General features: G+C 39.1%; 1 protein-coding gene across 1 annotated transcript in view; it reads left to right on the plus strand.

The window, feature by feature from the left end:
• Positions 1 to 2,500: 2,500 nt before the first annotated feature.
• Positions 2,501 to 20,812, plus strand: part of anapc1 (anaphase promoting complex subunit 1) — a 51,526-nt gene continuing 33,214 nt past the window's right edge. Inside the window, exons 1-22 of the mRNA XM_083922420.1 lie at positions 2,501 to 2,633; positions 4,014 to 4,253; positions 4,618 to 4,782; positions 5,060 to 5,102; positions 5,193 to 5,290; positions 6,748 to 6,830; positions 7,215 to 7,288; positions 7,400 to 7,545; positions 7,649 to 7,806; positions 8,125 to 8,256; positions 8,348 to 8,566; positions 8,877 to 8,972; positions 9,217 to 9,307; positions 10,840 to 10,905; positions 11,040 to 11,177; positions 11,585 to 11,728; positions 14,075 to 14,135; positions 16,257 to 16,312; positions 16,652 to 16,783; positions 16,881 to 16,955; positions 18,441 to 18,542; positions 19,182 to 19,351. Of these exons, the coding sequence (XP_083778546.1) occupies positions 4,038 to 4,253; positions 4,618 to 4,782; positions 5,060 to 5,102; positions 5,193 to 5,290; positions 6,748 to 6,830; positions 7,215 to 7,288; positions 7,400 to 7,545; positions 7,649 to 7,806; positions 8,125 to 8,256; positions 8,348 to 8,566; positions 8,877 to 8,972; positions 9,217 to 9,307; positions 10,840 to 10,905; positions 11,040 to 11,177; positions 11,585 to 11,728; positions 14,075 to 14,135; positions 16,257 to 16,312; positions 16,652 to 16,783; positions 16,881 to 16,955; positions 18,441 to 18,542; positions 19,182 to 19,351 (2,465 nt within the window). The 5' untranslated portion in view covers positions 2,501 to 2,633; positions 4,014 to 4,037. The remainder of the gene's footprint in view (positions 2,634 to 4,013; positions 4,254 to 4,617; positions 4,783 to 5,059; positions 5,103 to 5,192; positions 5,291 to 6,747; positions 6,831 to 7,214; positions 7,289 to 7,399; positions 7,546 to 7,648; positions 7,807 to 8,124; positions 8,257 to 8,347; positions 8,567 to 8,876; positions 8,973 to 9,216; positions 9,308 to 10,839; positions 10,906 to 11,039; positions 11,178 to 11,584; positions 11,729 to 14,074; positions 14,136 to 16,256; positions 16,313 to 16,651; positions 16,784 to 16,880; positions 16,956 to 18,440; positions 18,543 to 19,181; positions 19,352 to 20,812) is intronic.

A 20,812-nucleotide genomic window follows, 5' to 3' on the forward strand; every position in this document is an offset into this window, starting at 1 on the left:
TATCCTCAAAGATGAACAAGAGATACTTCAAAGAATCTAACCCAGATGGGATTTGAACCCACAATCCCCAGCTCCGCAAGCTGATGCCTTATCCATTAGGCCACTGGGTCAATAAATGCAGTTCAATTCAGTTTGATTAAATTCAATAGGTGAGCCAAGATGGCCTAATATTGATCTCTTGAACCACATCACACACATTTAGGCTATTCTTCTTTTGATAACTAATGTACTTACAAATAATGTGTCTTCACTTCCATTCACTAAACCTACTCTAAAAACAGTTTGGAGCCCCCGTTTGAAAACCTCTGACCTAAACGTCTTGTAATCCCAAGAAAGGTTTTTAGTGATCTTGACATAACAAGATTGTTTTCCGAAGAAATGATCCCAACACAACAAATAATTATCAGTGATCTGGACATAACAAGCATTGGAAAAACATAATTACAATGTATTGTGTTATTTTGAGATCACAAAATATGTAAATAAAAAAAAAAAAAACAATTTCACTGTCTTCACATTCCTCAGTTCATATTACTAATCCACAAATTAATTTCAATATACAGAGAAGGTATAAAAGGGAACAGGTGAGCCAGTGAGGACGTAATGAATGCAATATTGGGGGATGAGAATAATAATAATAATTTGTTTCATCAATTTGAGTCAGACCTGTCAAGGCACGCTGTGTTTTCTGTCCTTTCTTTTTACCATTTCCCTGTGGATTGAATACGTTTTCACCCTCTCTTTATTTATTACTCTGTGACACACACACACACCACCCAGGGAGCTCCACTGATATTGTGTGGGAGAGCTAACTCAGTCAGATCATACAGTGTTGTTGTGCGACATCCATCACATCCATCAACACCCTTAATAAGGCACAGACCCCTCATCTTCCACTCAAGTATAATCTTTCATGACCACCTTTTGCTGAATTTGATTTCTTAGGTGCAGAAGGAGTTACTGATAGAGCACAGTATGCAGCCTGTGCATTTGTCAATAACCTGAAACTTTATTCTCTACCACACATTCCCCCTTCTACAGTACATGACCGGATTATACTTTGAAGAGCGTTGTTGCATAGGAAATATATATATATATAAAGGGTAAATAAGTAAAATTGTTAGAAATTGATTTAATATAAACATAAGCTGTATAAACAATTGTTGCCTAAGACTGAATCTTGGTGTGACTTTAAACAGATGCTGGTCATTACTCACCACTTCCTCATATAAATATCATCTTATTTATTCTTAATTGGAGTGACAGTGATCCTCTCTGCAATATTCATTTATATCCTCCACATTTAACCATGGTATAAATGACTGAAAGTCAAGTAGACTTCACTTCACTGAAAGGCGTATTGTTTTTGTATTCAGGCGTCTTGTCAGGGGTCACAACGTTTGATAGTTAATGTCATCAATATTATTTAATAAAATTAACCTTAATGTGATTTCATTCAGCTTTTTTAAGCAGTCTCACAAAATCCAAAGACTGTAACAAATATGTCCGATCAGGTTGTTAACAGCATGACTGCTCTGTTAAATCCACAGATATCTGTTGTTGATAAGCTGATCTTGTTCTGCTTAATGATACTGCTATAGGCCTAGTCTGCCGGGGGATAATCCTGTTCCTGATACTCTGAGCTTTTCTTGCTGTTCTGCTGTATTAACTGCCATAACATGTAAGTCACATTCACATTACTTTAGCTATCACTATAGTTACTGTTACTTTTGTGGTTGCTTGCATCTCTGGAAGCGTGTCTGTTTGTCCGTTTTTGTGTCTGTATTTGTGTCTGGTTTTCTCTCTCTATGTCCATCTGTCCGTATTTTCTCTCTTTCTCTCTACTTTTCTTCCTCCCCAGCCGGTGCAGACAGATGTCCGTCCTCCATAGAGCTGGGTCTATACGACGTTCCTGCCTGTTATAGGGACGGTTTTCGGTGCCACCGTACTCAATGGGGGAATTGTTGGGTTGCATAGACTGTATAAAAAATTGACATAGCATACCTGTTAGGGTCTGAACTTGATCCCATCGTACTTGCGTACTGGAGTCTCCATCTTGTCAGACTCTAACTCTGCCTCATTTCCTCTTACAAAAAAGGGTTTGTTTTGGATCAACCAGGAAGTTGCTGTGGTTGGGGCTCGGGTACAATGTAAACAGAACATGACAAAATGTCATCTTCAAACCCTTCAACATTTCAAAAAAATATTAATTATGACTACATTTTTTTTCATCTTTCATTCCGTACCCCTTAAAAGCGCCCCGTAGGTGTATTACGTTTTTGAAAATATAGCTTTTAATAAAGATCCTACATATTCAACTTTTAAGTGTTTCATCCGGTTTCATCCAGAAGAAGGATGAATGAAGAAAGATGCTCTGACGAAGGCAGCCAATCAGCTTTGCCCTCCCCTTCCTCCTCGCTTCTGATTGGTCGACACGTGGAGGAAGAGGATGTCGGGACAGCAAAGATGTCCGCGCTCATTTGAAAACCTGCGGTAGCCAAATTTCTCAGTTTGGCACCTGATACAAGTTGTTTTTTATGTTGGCACCGGTGTGGACGTTGTTCTCAAGCAATAATCATACAAAGGAAAGACGGGGACTCAGCGACAAGAGCCAGACTTTTCCGTACTATCAGGTTAGCGGCTAAACGTCTCCCTGAAGCTAAGATTAGCTAGCGTGCTAATAGAGCTAGCTTTTTAATCACAGCTAACTGTCAACATGTTTGTTTATATACAATCGTATCGGCTCTTTTGGCTGTCAAATAATGTGTTTTGTTGTAGTTGGGAATTCACAGATAGGAGCTAGCATGTAGCGCCTGTCAGAGTCAACAGTAGAAATGGTTAATGGGGATAACTGTTATTTGGGGATTTGTAAGTCGTGTTGTACCCTGTTTCTTCTATAATAAACACATGTGAGGGTTACGATAGGTAGCTAACTTAAAGCCCTAATTAGTACTGCTTCATGCTTACTCGCTTAGTGGTATGTAATGGAGAAATAAAGGAAAGAACTAGCCTTATACAGAAAATGCTTATACATGTCGAACCTGCTCATTATAGAATAGCTTAGGGAAAATCAACGTTACTGCAGCTTAATTTACATAAATAGTGTATTATAAACGACTGAAAAGATAAGGGCAGAAAAAAATAAAAGTAGGCATATACCATTAGAGAGAACAACAATGCTAAACAACTAAGAATAAGAGACTACATGTATATATATATATATATATATATATATATATATATATATACACACTATACACAGAACCAGTCATATATGCTATTATTGTCAATACACACATGGTTTGCACCCTATTGCACAGGAATATGAATATAAATAGGATGGGAAGCGGCGAGTGATGATGGCAGAGACATATTTAAGTCAGTGTGATAATTACAGCAACCTCTGTTTTTGCAGTTGCACAACCTTTTACTTTGTATTATCTGAATTTCTATGACATCTCTAAATATTGAATATATTATCCTCTCTGACGGTATGAAGTTGTGCTTATTCTTTTGAGTTTCTGTTCCACTCTCACAAGGTATCATGCTAATTTCAGTAAAAACCCAGCTGTCACTCTCTACCAAATATAAAATACAATTTGTGTCATTGACACTAAGTGGGTACAGTATTTGCCAAGGCATATAGCACCATGTTTACAATGTAAGTTTTATAATCTAAGCATTATTTTGGTTAAATATGTAGTTATGTTTCTAGAGGCTGCAGTTCCATTATTTTCAGTCTTGTCTCTGGACACACTTTACTCCCATGTAGTACAAATACAGAATGTATGGTATGAGTAACGCTTAGCATAGGTATTGCTTTAGATTAATTTTCTGGCATAGAAAGTCAACCCTCTTTTGTCTAAACTCTCCTGTTATATTCTCAAGGATCTTATCTCGCAAACAACAGTGGAACAGTCTGGTAGTTACAAGTTAAACCCAGTGGTCAGTAATTGAAAACAAATTTATTTGCTAAACATTTTCCTGTCCTCCTCATCCCCTGTGCTTCCCAGAAATAATGCTGATATCTGGAACTCATGTCGGAAGTCGTGTATGAAGAGACAGCCACGATGATCGCAGCAGGGGAATTGCAGTCGTTTGTCCCATTTGGCCGCGAGCACTGCAGGAACCATCCAAATGCCTTCAACCTGCAGCTCAGAGAGCTCCAGCCTGCCTCCGAGCTCTGGTCGTCAGATGGTGCCGCCGGCCTGGTGGGGTCGCTGCAGGAAGTTAGTCTGCAGGAGAGAGAGAGGGTGAGATTGTGTGGCATTACATGGCTTTTATATAATGATACTTATATTCTACCCGTTCAAGCACTTCTGTTTGTAAATCATCAAAGAGGATTAAAGCAGTACAATAGAAGTAAATACAATAAAAGAAAGCAAGGAAATTTAATTTTGATCAGGTGTGTTATTGCTTTATTTCTTGTATGTCACTGGAAATCTTTGTGTTTTAAAAGTAACACAACTGACGACATGCAACTGCAATAGATAGTACTGCCAAGTTTGTCAAAGTACTGTTCACTTCTTTACTCACGGAAGAAATACATAACTTGTAGTTTGTATTATCGATTCAGTCCTTGTTATGTTGAATTAATGGATATGTTTCTATTGGCAGGAATGCTGGCAGCTTAGGAAAGGCTGCAAGGGAGTCAGGGAGGAGGATGTGGAGTTTGAAGAGGAGCTCTACGCAGCAGGAACTGTGGTCGTCTGGAGCCAGGGCAGTCGGACCGAAGCCTCCAACGTATACAAAGCTTTCACCGTAGACAGCCCGGTGCAGCAGGTTGGTTACTTAATGCTGTTTTTAGACCATAAGCTATTGTGAACGATACTATGAGGACAGATCTCATGGTATAATTATTGTGTTATGAGACACGCTTGAAAATTTTGATAACTCAGGCGACCCTTACATTTCTTTGGGAATGAGATTGTAAGAATTGTGTCTTTTTGTATGGATGTAACCATCATTATATTTAAAACACCAATTTCTAAGCAGTACAAGTCAATTCATATTTTTTGTCTTTGTAAAAATGTTGACACAGTTTTTATTCTGTCCGCAGGCCTTATGGTGTAACTTTGCTGTCCCTCAGAACAAGAAAGACGGTACTGTATCATTAAGAACCTTTTGTTGTTGAGAAGCAATTCTCCAAATTTCTGAAGTTCATAAAGGAAATATTGCATGTTATTTTGCAGAAGATGAAGTGGAGCAGACAGTGTGTATCATCCAGAGCAGCTGTGTCAATGTTCACACTGTGACCGGGAAGGATTTCATCTCACCACTACCCTTCCAGGTGAGGGGTGAGAGAGAAGAGACTAGAGAAATTCTAAAGCATCTGCTAAATTCCCGCTAGTCAGATCTTTGTGCTAAAGTTTAATTTGGTGGAACTCACCATAGACCCCACAAGGTTGGGATGGTACAGGATGGTAATGTGTACAGGTTATAATGCTGCTTCAGGGTTTATGGATATTTAAGGTCATCAAACTTGGATATCCAGAAACATGTTGGGACTACTATTTGGGGCCACCACGGGGGAAAGTTGCTGCATGTAGCATCAACAATCAACTCAGTTCAGCGTATCACAGAAAGTTTTCACTTCCCAACACGAGTATATTTACTATATAAACAGGATTGGATTCCAAAATGCCTGGTTATCCATTTTGGAAAGAAATATTATATGAAGATCATGCTCACTGACTTTTCTATTCCTTTTAAAAAGTCCCTAGCTGTTTCTTTTCTACATGCTGTATGCTTCTTTTGCTAATGTGTGTGTGTTAATGTGTGCAACCACGCGTTAGATTAGTGATATTCCCCAGGGCTGGACCATTGTCTGGCTAACCAATAATAATGGAAATTTTGGATGGCTTTAAATGAGAATGAACCCCAGCAATATCGCGTGTGTGTGAGAGACATCCCTGCTTGTGTTTGAGCACTTGCTGAACTAGAATGAGAGTGTGTTTGTCCACCTGCGTATGTGTTTTTTTATGTTATGTGTGACTGTACATGTGCGTATATAAGGGTTGTGTGTGTGTGTTGGTGTCATTAGTCTGTTGCACAGCAACAAGATGTAATTCGATTCAGGGATGTGTTTTTACCAGTAAGTTGCAGAAATAGTGTTTGTGGGCTGCTCAGAGGAAATCATGTTTTCTCTGTTTTTCTTGCTTGAGGCCTGTGAAGGTGGTGATGTGTTGGATATTTACTGATGGAAAGTCTGACACCCACTCTCATTAAATGGTTACAGTGATTAAAGAGGCGAGCAGACAACATGTTGGTGTTTTGAGCGAAGCAAGAAAATCCTTGTGAGAGCCTTTGTGACAGGAAGCACGCACACTGTTGTGGTGTCGTTGATTCTGAAACCCTCAGGGTGCCGTTCTCTCGTTGACCCAAGTGTCAAAGCACTTCATTGTTGATGTTTAATCAAAACTCCCATTATGAAATATGATAAGATAGGGCTGCAAGTAACAACTATTTTCATGATCAAATAATCTGCAGATTATTTTCTATTAATAATTAATGGACTAATTCTTAGATCTATAAAATGTCAGAAGAGAGATACAATATATCCATCACAGAGTCCCAGAGCCCAGAGTGACGTGGCCTTGAGGTAATCTAGAGGTGTATTGATCAAGTTGTAGAAATGACATTTGGTTCTGAAGTTAATCAAATAAAACTGAAACATTATTAGTTGTTACACAACAACATAATATGTTAAAAATGTCTCCCCTGTCTATCCGCTCTTGTCTCCTCCAGGTCTCAAATGTCTGGGCGACAAAGTTTGGACTTTTGTTAGAACGAAAAACATCAGCGACTGATGCACAGCTCGGCAATCCCGGGTACACACTCACACTCACGCATATGCATACACACAAGTAAAGAGCAACAGCATGGCACACAGATCGATCCACACACTTTTGTGAAATGATGCAGCCACAAGCATTAGAGACAGCCTGCTTTTGACACACTCATGTACACACACGCACGCACGCACGCACGCACGCACGCACGCACGCACGCACGCACGCACGCACGCACGCACGCACACACACACACACACACACACACACACACACACACACACACACACACACACACACACACACACACACACACACACACACACACACACACACACACACACACACACACACACACACACACACACACACACAATCATCATTTGGCAGGTAACTGAGGTACTGAGCTCTTTTTTTCTACAGGGAACCTCTTCCCACTGTGTTCAGCATGCTGCATCCTCTCGATGAGATCGCCCCAGTAGTGTGTCAACCTGCAGGTATGACGCACACAATCACACGCACTTTCCCTCACTCTAACTCTCTGGTTCATCTCTCTCTCTTAATGCGTTATCGCCATATTTTGACCTGATGCTGCGTATGTTTTCCAGGTCTTTTTGAAGCCGCCCGTGTGCAGTATGCTTCTGATGCCACCATGAAGATAGTGTTCAGCTGCTGTCAGCCTTCTGTGGTTGTCTCCTATGACACTGTTCAGGGAATACACTCTGTCTGGGCCCTGCGCAAAGTCACACAGGATGTGAGTGATCACGCAGACACACATCCGCACAACAAACAAACAAACAAAAACACACACAGAGAGATCTACCTGTCCTTAAATGTTAGTCTCTTGCCTCCATCAGGAGCGTTCTACAGTCCTGCGGTGTACAGCAGATCCAGTTGGCACTCCGTTGGGTCTGATGGCATCAGGCTTACTCACCTCTCACCTCCGTAATATCTCCCGCCTGGACTCCCCCGGTGGCAGTGGGGCAACCGGGCTCGGTCCCGGAACTGGAGCAAGGTAAAAATAAAGTGAAAGTGAGATGTTTGGCCTTCATGTGTAAATGCCTCATTATGTCTTCAATTCTTATTAAATATTGAAATACTGGGAATGTTCCAAAATCTGTTTTACAAACAAATCCTGGAAAACATCGTCAATGGCGGTATAATTTGCATACACAGAGAATAAACATTAAAATATGTGTCCAGACGAAGAATCAACACATAATGTATTTGCATGGTTTATTTAAAATTTTCATAATTTATAATATTTCCACTAGTGACCCTTAAGAGCATCTCTGTTCCCTTGCTGTTGTCTGATCCTGGTTTCTGCTCCTAGTTGTGCTGTTGGTACTGGCTCTCCTCTCCACTACAGCGCTCTGCACAGCCACCAGAGCAGGATCATGATGTCCTCACCAGGATTACACTCCCGTGTTCATTCCCCGAGTATATCCAACATGGCTGCCCTCAGGTGAGTTTGCATCCTTGTGCACTTGTTGCTGCTCAACACCACCGGTGGTCAAAAACTCAACTGTCTCTTCTCTCTTCCTCCATCCCTCTAGCCGTGCCCACTCTCCAGGCATGGCGGCTCCCTCCTTTTCAGGTGCGAGTCGTTTCAATATGTCATTCCACAGCCCGTCCCCCAGGGGGCACCATGGCGTGATAACCTCTCCCAACAGCACGGTCAACGAGACGATGCTGGTGCCGGAGATGGAGCCCATCGTACCAGACCTCTGCATGGAGCAGCTGTGGAGTGAGACGGTCACTGCTGGCGGTCACAGGTGATTACCAGAGCTGAACCCTACAAGATCATTATTGAGGATAAATTATTAATTGACTGAACTTTAATTTATCTTTAGGTCTGTAGCTTTTAGGAAAATACCAGAAAATGGATTGGCTTTTTATCATGAAGTTGTGATTATGAAACATAGATCATCATATCCGGAAGCATCCTCACTAACTTCAAAGTATTTTATAATTCTCGCTCAAAAGTTGGTCTGAGATCTTTTTAGCGATGTTAAATGTGGGATTATTCTCAAAATGTTATGTGTTTTTTTTGTTGCTGAATCTTCACCTTTTTTGTGTTTGCAGGGAGATGAACAGCCAAGCGTCGAAAGTATTTCTGACCTCTGACCTCTGTGAGAACCACTACCTCTGTTTCCTGGTGGAGTCTCACCAACAGCTCAGGTCAACAAACACACACAGTGTAGCCATGAGCAATCCATATTTTTATATAGACTTCAGTAGCATGCACATACTGTATATTGTGAAATCTAGGAGGCCATAAAAAGTCTGGAAAAGTCTTAAATTATATAAATTTAAAAAAAGTACTAAACATTTATCGTTAATGTACATAGAACACCAGACAAAACCATTTCTTCATCATCACTCTCCACCTTATTTTGCTGTGTCTTTTTTAATGTTTCCACAGATGTGTGAAGTTTATTGAGAGTAACAATACGCCTCAGCTCATCTTCACCTCTGTCACGACCATCCCTGCCAAAGATGCAGAGCCTCTGCAGGTACATTACAATATTAAGGCTTTATACAATATTATGTATTTATACATTCTCCAAATCCATTACCACACAATCTACTAGTTAATTAATTCACCAAGTAACTGTTTTTGACCATTTTCCAGATCATAAATGACAAAATCACAGAGGAAAGAATTATGTTCAACAGTATATGATTATACTGTAAAGTCAGTGGTCACTTAATTAGGTAAACCTGTTCAATCTAATCAACTGAAGTGTAAATGATGCATTCATTTGAGTGTAATAATAGACTTAAATACCTGCAAATAACTGTAATCTGCTATTTGCCACCACTGCAGACAGTGATAATTAATATTAGAAATATTCTGTATGTGGCATTGGACATCTGAAACAATGCCGTTTGCAGCTACGAACATTTAAGACAGACGCGTATTTATTTTTGAGATCTGTAAGAATTTCATCATTCGTCGGGGCTGTAGCCTCAGCCAAATTGATGCGTGGGAAGTGTGAAGTTGTGAACATTGCGTAGGAGGTCTTCCTGTATTTCTTTAATGCATCTGGATTTTTACTACTCCTGTCCGATATAATTAGGTCTTCACTTGCTCCAAATACCTTTAGAAACAAACGTGTGTATATTTAGCTTATCTAAATCTCTGCCTCAGAGGACTTCATTGAATACCATTGTTGGACCAGAAATCTTGGATGACTGGTTGTATGGATCAATGAAGTTGTGAGCTGTGTATCTTGTACAATACAGTAATTGTAGTTTGAAATACTATCATTTTTTTTTTTAACTTTTTCAGTTTTAATTGATCTGGAATGACTTGTATTTAGATTAAGTTTTATGTTTGTTATTGTTTTATTTGAATTGGTAGCGTTTCTGGGGTAGTATTATCCCTCACTTGCAGTATTGATGATGAACTGGAAAGAAAAACAACATAAATACAAAGCTCTAATTATGTTTACGTCTAAACACATCTAACAGTCAAAAGTAGGTTTGATAACTAGTTAACTCCACTATGTTTTGACCTTGACAGCGAATCACATCTGTGGCTAAAGCAGCTTGAGAATAATCACAGAAATTAAACAAGATGCAACTCATGTTTGTTGTAAGCTACTCTATAACTTGCACTAACACATTGAGGGGCAGCATTAAAAACATTAAAGTCGTTAAAACAAAGGGAAATTTTCAGTGAAAAGAAGCCATGGCAAGTTGTAAACTTATTCTGTAGTCCTATTGGCTTACTTTTTCTTCTGTTTGATGATATAGAGCAGAAACAATTCATTGATTTACTGAAACCACTGCAAAATTTAATTTCTTTTAGTTCAGGATTCTCATATGTTTTACTGGTTTTATTATTCTAGGATAGTAAATCTCAATACTTTAGGTGGTCAGACAAAACAAAGCTATTTAAATGTCAACTTGGGCTTTGAGAAATTATCTTGGGTACTTACAATTTCTGATAGACCAAACAAGTCATCACTTGACTGAGAAAGTAATTGTTAGTTGCAGCCTGGATGGCTGAGGATGTTTTATGTTAACTTTTGGTCCTCAGAATATTGGTGCCATGCTGGTTCTGGAGGCCTGTGGCAGTCTGGTTCTCTACACAGGAATCACCAGGGTAAGGTCGAACCCAACTGAGACTTAATCAAATTAGATTCTTCACATGCTAGATGACAATTACAGACATTACTGCTTATTGAAGTGAATTAATGTGTGATAAGAAATGAGATTGCTGTCTTGGTGTTCCTCTAGGTCAGTAAGGTTTTTGTTCCTGGCCTCCTGTCGCCCACCTTCAACCTGACCAACCACCTCTCTCACCTCAGCACGCCGGCAGAGAATGTTAGTACGCCGGCTAACGCAGGCACTAGGCACCTCCAAAGAATGGATGAGGTACTGCTATGTGTTATAAACATATTATTCGTAATGCAGTGATAGTTTAAATGATTTTGTTAGTTTCTTGTTATGACACTTTTGGTAAAGAGATTGTGCCAGTGCTACTTTACTTAACTGCCATTCAATCTTGTACCGTCTGAGAAACAATTTCCGCTGAGCAGGACAATCTGTCACGGTCAACGTGGAAACTTGAATTGGTTTCCTGTTTAATAATTATTCCATTGTGCTGCTTAAATAATCAGAGAAAAAATCTCTCAAAGATACTACACTGTATAAATGGTATTTCTACACCCATGTCTTTTTATTAACTTCTTGTAGAAGTTTAATTCCGTCACCTCGTCTTGGCCTCCGTCACTCATGTTATTTCCTCCCATTCTTCCCTTTTCTCTCGACCTCTGCTTCAGGCTGTTATGCCTTCACCAGTGTCAGAGCTGAGGGGTTCAAACATTAAACACCACGAAGGTTCATTTTTGGAAGATTACAGCTTCCACCATGCCACACCCTACATCCATGCATTGAGGGACCCTGTCTGCAACCGGGTCACTTTGGTAAGTTTGTTTGTGTCTGATTCAAGCAGATGTTGTGCCATTTTATTATTGTACCAGGGTAGGACAGATCCAGTATGTCATTTTCTGGCAAAAGAGGTGAGTGATTTCATCTCTTACTGGTTTGAATTGCACCAACTTGGACAGAAAAAATATTTTCAACATCATCAACATGAAGCCTATCTAAAGTACATGTAGACGAACGGACTCCCACGCTTCAGAAATCACACAAAAAGTAAACAAAACATATAAGTCATACACTGGAGTTGGTTGAGACTGTACTGAAACTTGTGCCGCTATAAATTGTATATATAAAGTGGCTTTACGTTGTAACATACACTGTACACAGATGCTTTTCTGCTGTATGGGGCGACTTTTGCATTTAAAGGCACTTCACACTGAATGCAGCTGCAGTTATGATCATTCATAGAAAACAACTCGGAGAGAGTCTCCCTTAAAAATTGTTTTTTCTAGTCAGTGATGTGTGTATGCGTGATTCAGGCCCATTATATTTGTGAATGGGAGCCACAAAGCAGTGTGTATTTGTGTGTGTGTGTTTCTGCCTCCTGGGTCAGTCCTGTCAGACTAGGTATGGTTCTCTTCAGCCCTGGGAATACAGAATACACACAACAGCAGCAACACTGTTTTTTCTCTCTCACACACTCACACGTCAACTGAAACCACCCTGTATAGAAGTGCAAAACAGTGTCTGCAGGCTGCTGCTTTTTTGACATATCGCCTCTGTTTATTGATTTTTCCTTTTGACCCCTTGATGTATCGATCTAAAGAATAATTGCTGGAGTTTTCAAAGCACCTGCTGCGCTCGGTATGTTGTCAAGTTGATGGTTTATTTTATCCTCATAGTTTCTTTCGAATCTGTGATGACAAGAACAGGACCGACCCTACTGGAGAAATGTGATCTATTGTGTTGTGACGCTGTTATCCATTATTCTTATATAACACAACTATTGAAAATAACTGAAATAATCTCCTAAAGGGAAAGATCTGAGTTGTGCGTTCACTGCTTATATTTCTAGATCATGAGCAACTGCTGTAACTGCTCTGTTGTTTAAAGGAGCATAATAGAAATGTGTTTAATTTATGGTCATGGTAAAGTATTACATTACTGTTAACACTTGATGGAGGTTCCTGCAAATGACGAGAGAATACAAAATGTAAACCACACTTTGTTGTTTTGTCATATTACCTCTAAGCAAAAAACACCTTTTGGATAGGATCAACAAATCAGTGTAAAAGGTTAAAAAAAATATTTGGTGTGCAACTTTTGCCCCCACTGTCAAAACTTGTGGACACTTTTAAAAGATAGTATTTAGTGTGTAAAGTTGCTGTTATTTAATGTGAAATGAGCTCATATTAAAATGCATACAGTAGCACCACCTTGTTCTAACATCAGTACATAAAAAACGTACTATTAGTGCATTTATATGTAACAGCGCTGTTTTGTGAGTGTGTGTTAGAGACAAAAATGAAAGTTTAATGAATTTAATGATATAGGAAATTACATCTTAATGTTGAATTAGGATATAAGCCTAAACTGGTGTCTATACTGTATATATGTATCTATGTGTGTTTGTGTATATGTATACAGTATATACAGTATATACGGTATATACGATATATATGTATGTATTTTTTCAGAATCTTGGAAGCAATTTTTGCCCCATGATCACTTTTTTTAAGGTCAAATCTGAGATTTCTTGTGACATTTTTGCCCTTTTCCTTTCTTTATTTCTGACACTGTCACAAAAAATATAATACAGGAAAGCACAACTTCCAAAACAAATGGTTATATAACTCGCTTTGTCCTTGCAGTCAGCATAAGCCAGACTGTTTTGTCCCCAGTCAGTTAACACCTGCTGTGACAATACTGATTGGGGTGATGCCTCAACATTTAATCTGATACACAGCAGCAGCAGCAGTCTGTGGGATTCAGAGCCAATGTTGGTGTCACTATGAATCATTGCACACACCAATTATTTTTCTATTACGCTGGAGTTTTGCTTCTCTGTCAAGGTATTTCATGGACTTGTGTTAGACTATTTTTTTCACAGCAGACGTCTTTGTCACAGTGGGAAAAGCTCAGGTGTAAATAATGAGATTAATGATGGTAAAATTCAGTTTGTCTCAGTGTAATGACTTACCGGGACATTTAAATAGAACAGAGCCACTGTTAGTGTTATTATTAACATCTTTGCTTTTCCTACTATGACAAGTCAAAATGTCTGCTGTTTCCACTGATTTAGAGTTAAGTGTAGAATTAACTGTAGATAGTTTATTGTCAAAGCACTGATATTAAAAACTGAACTGAATGTGTGTCTCTCTGTCTAGGAACTAAGCAGTGGCACAATGCTGAGGATCTCTATCCCAGAGATTGCTACCTCAGAGCTTGGTGAGACACACACACGCACACACGCACACCATGATTAAGCCACTACATCAGTGAAATGTACACGTAAATCTCTGAGAGGAAAAATCATATTCACTGGAAAAAACATTTATTTTTTAAATATTTTTTTTAAATCTGCATTAACCATGTCCTGTTGGATGATCCATTTAAATTCAATAACAACTTTCTTTTAACAAGCATAGTATCTGCCAATCAGACCTATTGGATTCTGACTCAAGCACTGCTTTTTCATACTTTTAACCTTTATTTTCAACCTGTGGAACAGATACGTGCTTGTGTATTTGTCTGCTACAGTTACATCCACTAAGTTGGTAAAATGGACAGCTTTCCATTTTTGTTTTTACTCTGGTTTTATGTCTCTTTAGAAAAAACTACCTTATGACTTAGTAGGAATAATTTATATGCATTTCACTGACCATACATTTTATTTTCGAGTCAATTAGCGCAGAGGTCTACCTACCGGTGTATCTTTTTGTTTTGTTTACCACTAATTCGTCCCTGGTTCTGTGCAGATCTCAACATCTGCTCTGACCATGAACCTTCAGGTTTCTTAATCTCCTCTAGCTGTTGTTAAAGCTCTCCTCTTTTCTTTATAAAGCCTTCAGCATCACTATGGTGTGTGAGTAATGCTGTCTGCCTGGTGTGCATCTACCTCTTTGTCTTTGCCATGCTTTGCTCCCCATTATTTAGTAATCGATCCTACAGACAAGGCTTTCTCCCTCCTAATTAAATGGCATTTATCCGACTCTTCCCTGACCTTTCCCACTCTGGATGTCCAATTAAGATATCCTGGTGACGTTGATTAGGAATCTGATTGGTCGGAGTTCTTAGGAGACACAGTAACACTAATCACTGTTGTATTGCTGGTTCTTTTTTAATTTCCTTTTTTGTTTTCTGATGTTGAGGAGAAGAGGCCAATAATTGTCGCTACAGGATGGGGGATCATCAGCAGAAAACAATCCTGTTAAAATGAAGGAAATGTGATTTTTAAAATTCTATTCATCCAAGGCTGACGGGGGACACGCAAAAGTTGAGAGAGGGCTTTGCTCTTCTCTTTCAGTGTTCATGTTTCCTCTGCTGGCTCAGAGATTTTGATTAGCAACCTTCTGGCGTTTCTTTAACCTACTTGTTTTTTTAAAAGATTATTTTTCTGGCATTTTTTTTTTTGCCAGCATAGCTCAAGATTGACAAGAGAGAGGGGAGACATGAAGCAAAGGGCTTCAGGTTGAATTAAAAACCCAGGCTGCTGCAGCAAGGACTCAGCATTTGTATATAGGGTGCCATGCATTCCTTTAACCTCTTGGCTAGACTCGGTCCTCAGTCTCATGTGGCCCCAACAAATCTTTTTTTTTAAAGATTATTTATTTTGGCAGTATTCAAGCCTTTGTTACATAGGAAGGACAGGTAATGGGGTGAGAGAGAGGGGGGAGACAAGCAGCAAAGGGCTGCAGGTCGGAGTCAAACCTGCAGCCGCTGCCTCGAGTACCTTTAGCCTCTTTACATGGGTCGACTGCTCGAACCATTCCGCCACCAACCGCCCCCAACAGATCTTTAAATCTCACCTGCGTAATGAAAATAAATGATCACATTCAGCAGATCAGAATGTATGTGCATCTATTTTTTTTAATTAAATAAAACTTTATTCCTTGTAGTAAGTTTCAATTTGAGGAGATCTGGGGAATAAAGTCCTGTTTGAAACTGGCGGAGACTACCGCAGCTCAAAACTAATCCTGCTAGTTTCCTCTAAAAACAACATTTCATGGCTGAATTGTAACAGTAACCACGGAAGTTGTGTGTTATTGTTCCGGGATCTGAATTCCAGGTATTTAAGATGAGATGAAATTAAATTTAGCAGACTTTCCTTTTCATAAGAATCATTGTGTACCATTGGTCTTTTATAGTTTACAAATATGAAATATTTACAATATTTTTCTATATTGAGTATTTTACATAAAAAAAGGTTGTCAAGAATTATTTTATTTAATGCAGAGAAAGGAGAAAAGACTTTTAGTAAAATGTCTACGTCCTTTTCAAATGTCGTAGATCTTGCGTAATTATCCATTTTCATCTTTTCCGTCCTTTCGCTCCTCTGATTTATTTCAGTGAGGAAATGCCTTCAGGCGATTCGTTTTATCCTGCCCAAGGAAGCTGCCATGAAGGTGTGTAGAATTGATGTTTAATTATGCAAAAGGAAAACGTATCTAGCCACATTTTTGCCTGAAACCTGTATGTGTAGAATATGCGAACATGTGCAGTGAGAGTGTAACCTGATGTTCTGCTCAGTCTGCCATAAAACGTTACCAAGCCTACATCACTATTTTTGTTAACAAACACACAATATAATTCTTTTTATTTAAGATTACATGAATTTGTATTGATCTAAACAGTTCCCTTTGCTGGAATAAAATGGTTTTGTGTTTATGGAGAAACTTGCATTTCATTTCAATTTGGCTAAATTAATAAATTCTGTAAAAAAAATTGTTTACGTTTTTAAACAGGTTTTGGTGAAGTGGTATAACATCTACAACGCCCCCGGTGGTCCCAGTACACATGCAGAGTGGAACCTGTTCGTCACCTGTTTCATGACACTGATTGGCTACAACACTGAGCGCCTGGCGTGGACACGGAACGTGAGTCAGCTATGGAAGTGTTTTCTATTCTCTTCTCATTTTAACACTAGTTCACATCTATTGACCTTGCTCTCTGTCCTCCCTCGTCTTTCCACAGCTGCATTTTGAAGTGCCTCTATCTCCGGTGATTGCAGCTAAGAAGGCTCGTCCCTCTGATGGAGGCTCTGAAGAGGTGTGTGACGAACGTATGATCTGTTTTGTTGTTTGTGGCACATTTAGCACCAAACGCCATCATTGATGTCTGGTTTAAGATAACTTATAGACGAGACAACGGAAATGCTATTGTCAAAATAAGATAAAAAGTTTTTTGCAAAGTAATTAGATTTAAATACTGATTTCAAGACCAGGAAATGTTCATCGTTGTTCATGATCTAAACTACTATATCTAGATGCTCTTAATACATACATAATAACGCAAAGGCAGAGGCTATTTGCACCCTGGTACAAATATCAGTGTATGCCATTTGTACTTAGGTGTTGGTAACCAACAATGCTATTTTCACCCATTTTTTTGGCCTAACCCTAACCAAGTAGTTCGGTTGCCTAAACCTAACAATGAAGGTTTGTTGCCTGAATATAACCAATCTGTTAAAGTAATAAGTCAATAAAATTTCAAGTTGCGTCCCAGGCTGGATTCAACCCTGCTTTCCTGGGTGAAAGCCTAATGCTTAAGCCCCTCACCCACAGTTAAGGTGTAAATAGTTATTCCATAATGGAAATCACATTTTTATTATGGCATCCAGGTTAAGTTTTCCAGACCTTTAATAGTGATAGAAAGGGAACAACGTAGAAGTCATAATTTTAATTAAGATTAAGCTAATTAGAAGTTTATTTTATGTTTCTAGGTTTTGAAGAAATATTCACGGCAGCAACACATCTTGTGGTTGTAGCAGTTCCCTAACGTAGGAAGAGAAAAGGGTCAAATGTCGTTTCATAATTTCACATGAGAGGTAAAATGAATAAAAGAAAAATGACAGCCAAATTTTGTCATCCCTAACAGTTTTGGACAAGAGAAAGCCCAGCGCTGCACACAAACCTTATTCACCCAGGGGACAGTGTGTGTCACATAATGGAGAAAATAATAAATAAAATAACCTTAAATTGCCCTCTTTAAAAATGCTCCAGATTAAAAGTGGAGGGTTGCTAAGTACCGTAATCTGTGTGGGTCGTCATCAGAGAAAAACACGACGGTCAAATGTCAATCAGCTGGAGGCTGTGCGTGTGTGCGTGTGCGTGTGCGTGTGCGTGCGCGTGCGCGTGCGTGTGCGTGTGCGTGTGCGTGTGCGTGTGTGCGTGCGTGCGTGCGTGCGTGCGTGCGTGCGTGCGTGCGTGCGTGCGTGCGTGCGTGTGCGTGTGCGTGTGTGTCACCTGAGAACCTCGATGAGCAAGATTCAACTGCATCATGTTGTGACCCTGTCAGCCTTTAACCCTTCCCAGATGTGATGATGGTTATGATTGGTGTATCGCTACGATTAACAGACAAAATAAACTTAAAGTACACTATAATGCACATATAAGATTCATGTCTATTTAAACATTATGTAGCATTCTGTGTTGCCCCAACACATTCCCACTTCTTTATCCATCAGAAATGCAGTAATCTGTCGGAGATCATTTTACTGCACAAAGCTTTTATCCCTGTCTTGTCTCTCTGTAGGACTTGGACTACCTGTTGGGGTCTCATTACCATCGTCAGATGGGATTCCAGCCTGTCTGCTCCAATAGTTCTCTCACCACAGAAAGTGTGCGCCTGTCCTCTGTAAGTAACTCACTCTGGGTGGATTGATGCACTGTTTTTTTTCTGCATATTTGGGTTAAACCACTCTTTGATATAAATGGGTAGAACGTTCGACTTGTCAGTATAATGTATTATAATTCAACAGCCCCACAAACTACAGCCGTCATAACTTTAATGGAGATGCGGTTTAAAGTAGGAATGTTGCAGTTAGGTTTAGCTATGTTTACTTAATAAGCTGCGGTATAAGTAGTAGTAATAAGTTGACCAAAACTGCTACAAAAAAGAGGACAAACCTGTACATAAAACGATTCCAGGATCACTGCGCCTTATAAGAAAAATATATTGTAAGAATGTAAACATTTATATCATTAATAGAGTAAAGTGAAAAACAATAAAAACACATTTGGAACACGATGGGTGGTGCTAGTGACGGGCTACTGGAGCTCCTCTGAATGAAATAATTAGAGACAAAAAGTTTGTAAACTATTTGGAAGACTTTTACATCCTAACATAACTGTATTCCTTAGTTAAAATAGCAGCACTTGCAGTCTTTTTGATTTAGTTTGTAAGTTTGTATGCATGCAGTACACCGTTTCTTTGTAGCCTTTGACCCTCACTATTTCAACTTCTTTTCTTTTTCCTCTCCTTCCTTCGTCCTAGATGTCCTCTCCCTCCAGTCCATCTCTGAAGTTGGACAGTTCAGCTCCTCTCTTCCCCCACATTCCTGCTCTTTTCTACGTTCTCCATTTGCTCTACCAGGAGCTGCAGCTGGATGAGCTGCAAAGAGCAAGAGCCTCATCACTGGTCTGTCTGCTGCAACAACTGGCCAGGTAACCCCTACCTGTGTGTGTATGTGTGTCGTGTTTATGTATCTAAATATAATATAGCTGCTACGAGGAAAGTAAATAGCATATGGATGGGGGATGCTGGCCAGGTGAGTAGAGTGTTTGTGTTTTATATTTATAAATTGATACGAGGAGTAAAGTAATGCCCACATAGAACTAAATGAGTGTGAAAAAAACTGTTATAATACATAAAGGGCACAAAACAGAGAAAGACCTTTATCACAACAAACAAAACCTGGTCTGCTTTTCACCCAACCACGTTTAACTCTCACCATGAGAAGAAAAGGCAAACACATTTAATTGTTTCCAGTAGAGAGTGTGTGTAATCAAGGCTCTTTAGCAATGTGTACTGAGAAATAAACTTCAACATGTTGAAGTGACCGCTGTGACTGGTGACTATGACAATAACAGAATAGGTGGAGTGGGAGAGTGAAGCGCTCTTCACAGTAATTGGCCTGTGTTGGTTCGTATGTGGGCTGTTGTGAAGCATGGTGCAATTTTATACACCCTTTGTGCTTTATGAGGCCAAATGCTTACGGCTAAAATGATGATCCAGATTGTTTTATGAGGCTTTTTGGGGGAGTGATTACTTTTTTTTAAACATTTATCTAAATGATTTGTGTAACAGGTTGGTTTAAACCCTTCTTCACACATCCTATATCCCAGTTTTAAGATGAGGTGTGTTTAAAATATATCTTAAATATCATTAATTTATGCTTAACACTGTGCACTATAGTTTCTAATTCAGTGAATGTAATAATTGTACCTTCAATATTAGATTTAGATAGTTAAAATATAGTATTATATGTTCTTCTTTACAAAATAGTAACAACAATACATTTCCTGATCTTTCTCTGGACTTGAAGTAGATACAGTGTAATCTGTTATCATGGAAATATCATCTGTTGATGGTGTTTCATTGGTGTGTTTTTTTTTAATGTTTAATTTAATACAACTTTATTCATCCCTGCAATCCCTTGCTATTGTATGCACACACGGTAGATAAGAAAGAACAGAAAAACACAAAACTAAAAATCATAAAAGGCATGTGGAATTGGTTATATATACATAAATAAAGAAATTTACATAAGCCACTAATGAGGCTCTATAAAAGCACAGGGAAAAATAGGAATTAAAACGGATGAAAGCACAAGGGATAAAGAACTTAGATTATGATTAGTTTTACAGGCATACACAGTTTTTACACACACACACACACACACACACACACACACACACACACACACACACACACACACACACACACACACACACACACACACACACACACACACACACACACACACACACACACCTGGAGATTGTGTAGGAGTCAGGTGTTGGTAGTGGGATTAAAACCTATCGATTATCCGATGTTTAGCAGAATGATAATGACTCACCATTTTTCAGAGCATGTCTTTAATTACTGCTGAAGAACAAGATAAA

Source organism: Echiichthys vipera, assembly GCF_963691815.1.
Source record: "Echiichthys vipera genome assembly, chromosome: 11".
Lineage (NCBI taxonomy): Eukaryota > Metazoa > Chordata > Actinopteri > Perciformes > Trachinidae > Echiichthys > Echiichthys vipera.